The sequence below is a fragment of the Pteropus vampyrus genome, unplaced genomic scaffold (assembly GCF_000151845.1).
Source record: "Pteropus vampyrus isolate Shadow unplaced genomic scaffold, Pvam_2.0 Scaffold203, whole genome shotgun sequence".
In the NCBI taxonomy this organism is placed as follows: domain Eukaryota; kingdom Metazoa; phylum Chordata; class Mammalia; order Chiroptera; family Pteropodidae; genus Pteropus; species Pteropus vampyrus.
Window position 1 is genome coordinate 727,437 of NW_011888984.1, and position 2,817 is coordinate 730,253.

General features: G+C 52.7%; 1 protein-coding gene across 1 annotated transcript in view; it reads left to right on the forward strand.

The window, feature by feature from the left end:
• The first annotated feature begins 1,211 nt into the window (after positions 1 to 1,211).
• FBL (fibrillarin) overlaps positions 1,212 to 2,817 on the forward strand; it is a 9,844-nt gene continuing 8,238 nt past the window's right edge. The window contains exon 1 of the mRNA XM_011372227.2: positions 1,212 to 1,337. Coding sequence (XP_011370529.1) covers positions 1,328 to 1,337 — 10 coding nt within the window. The 5' untranslated portion in view covers positions 1,212 to 1,327. The remainder of the gene's footprint in view (positions 1,338 to 2,817) is intronic.

Sequence of the window (2,817 nt, forward strand, 5' to 3'; positions counted from 1 at the left end):
TTACTGAGCATCTGCTCTGTGCCAGGACCTGTTCTAGGCGTGGAGTGATACAACAATGAATGGAACAGACCAGTGGTTTCTCCCGGATGTTGTTAAAATTTCTCACAGTAGCACTTGTTTGGCTTTGGTGAATGAATATAGCGATGAATATTAATATTAAAAACTACAAAGCATAAAATTCTCAATACTTATGCAGAACTGCTCACTCTCCACCCGTTCCTCTGCCTGCACTCCGATCTTGCCCATCCTTGTCGCCTACCTGATCCATTGCAGCGGGCCCCTTCCATGGTCTTCCTGTTCCCACTCCTCTTCCCACGCTGTTTCCTACATGCAGCCACAGTGACCCCATGTCAGATGGCGTCCCTTCCCTATTCGGGACCCTTCCATAGCTCTATTTCATTCAAAGTAAAAGTTAAAGTTCTCTCCACACAATTTTTCTTGTTACTTCTGCTTTCATCTACTCCCGCTCTGCCCTGCTCACTCTGCCCCAACCATACTGCTGCTCACTGTTTCTCCAACCCTCCTCGCCTTTCCGGCCGCAGGGCCTTTGCACCTACAACCCTCGTTGCCTGCAACTTTCTTCCTCCAGATAAATGCATGCCTCACTGCCCACCTCCTTTAGCTTTCTGTTCAAATGTCACTTGATTCATTCCTCGATTGCCCTATGAGAAATTTCACCCCTCCCCCAAAGGAACCTATTCCCCGTTTCTCTGCTGTTTTTTTCTTCAAAGCACTTATTGCTTTCTAACATTCAACGTTAGTAACTAGTTGGGTGTCTGCTTTCGCATTCGAAGATGAGCTCCGGGAAGATGGGGATTTGTATGTCTTGTTCACTGCTGTATTCCCAGCTCTGAGAACAGTGTCTGATACAGACAGGTGGACAGTAAATGCTTTCCTAATGTATGAATGGGAGTCCAGAGTCCCGTTCATGGGGGTGGAAATGGGTCAGAGAAAGCTTTTCGGGGTAGAGGTGATCTTAACGAGTTAACTAGGACTAGAGAAGAAGGGCACAGGGCATGGCCCTTGCGAAAGCTTGGGGATGAGTTCTGATTACTGAGGTGCTCGCACATGAGAAGGCAGACGCAGGAAGCGCATTTAACGTAGAGACCGCAGCTCAAGTAAAGGAAGCGCGGCGGGGAGTGGAGGGGGCGGTGCCGACGCGCGCCGGGCTCTGGGCGGGCCTGAGGCTCGAGGGGGCGGGGCTGCGTGGTTGCGTCACACGCCGTACGTCCGCGCGCGCCTGCGCTCCTTTCCACGTGCGAAAGCCCCAGACTCGTGGGGCTCCTGGACGCCGCAGAGTCCCGATCCTCGCACCTCAGTGCTCGCCATGAAGCCAGGTGCGGGCTGGGGTTGGGGTTGGGGGGTCAGAGACGGGCACGGGCTGGAATCGGGGTGCTCGACAGGGATCGGAAAGGCGAGGCCTTGGCCTGGGGACAGAGGTTCTGAGACCCGGACCCAGTCTCGTGTGGGGACAGGGTCCTGGCTCTGGTAGGAGAGAGTCTTGGTTCCGCCCCATGATCGATTCTGAGCCTGGGGTTCGGGTTCCTGGACTGGAGATTTGTGACTGGCTTAGGAGGTCCCGGTCGTGAGTCGAAGGTCTTGGGCCTGGGATTGTGGGGGGTCCCGAAATAGGATTCGTCTCATCGAGGCTGTCATTAGGAGCTTTGGATATTGGGCCAAGGGCAGCAGCCTGGGGTACTGACCCAGAGTCTGGATCCAGGCATCTGGGGCGGGTTTTGGTGATCTGTCTCGGTTAGAAGGTGGAGAGTACGGGAGGTGGATCTGGGGGCACCCGTTTGCCTCCTCTGTCGCCGCCGCTACCATCGTCCGCTTGGCCCCCAACCCAGCTTCTCGGAGAGAGCCAGAGTGGATGAGAACTTCCCACTGGATAGTATGTGGTCCTCTCTGGCCGGCTTTCCTGCTCACTACTCTCCCGAGGGGGCGGGTCCCTGAGGATGGAGTGGAGATCGTGGGCCTAGAGATTCTCAGCTCCGCGGTGAGATGCAACAAGCCCACATTTAGATTGGCGTGGGGTCGGAGAAGGAGGTAGTCACAGGGCATGAGTGGCTTTATTCATTCGATTTTCCTTGAGATTCCGATGAGCCTACCCCCCACCTCCCGTAAGGCAGAATGCTGAGAATCTGGCTTTGACAGCAGGAGGATCTCAGTTCAAAGTTTCCATCCTGGCTCTACTTAACTTACTCGGTGACCTTGGCCAAGTAGCTTTACCTCTCTGAGTCTCAGTTTTCTCATCAATATAATGGCGCCCAGTTACAATTTGATAAGATAATGTTAAAAAAATAACACTTGGTGGTAATCATTTTGCAACGTGTGTATCAAATCAACAGGTTGTACACCTTAAACTTACAGAACGTTGTATGTCAATTATATCTCAATAAAGCTGGAAAAAATAGCACAGTGCTTGACATATAATAGTATTGGCTCTAATTGTTATCTTCTCAAGGGGAACAAAATTAGGATCCTTCTTCCCAGTGTCTCAGCCCTTCCTAAACCAGGTGGGGCCCCTCTCCCCACCTTGCTCCCCTGGAATTGAGGAAGTCTCCCACTGTGACTGAAAGGGTCTGTTTTCTAGCACAGGTTTTCTTCTCCACCCCGCACCCACCACCCCCCAGCCTCAGTGTAGAGGGACAGGGGCTGGATTTGTGGACTCTGCATTCCCTTTCTCTTCAGTATTTGGAGATCTAATGATGAAGTGGGGTGGAAGGTGCTAGGCTGTGCTAGTCCAAGGAGACCCTGGCATGCCTGCAGGCATCCTGTGGTCTGATTCTCCCAGGAATGGAAGATAGCCCTTCCTCC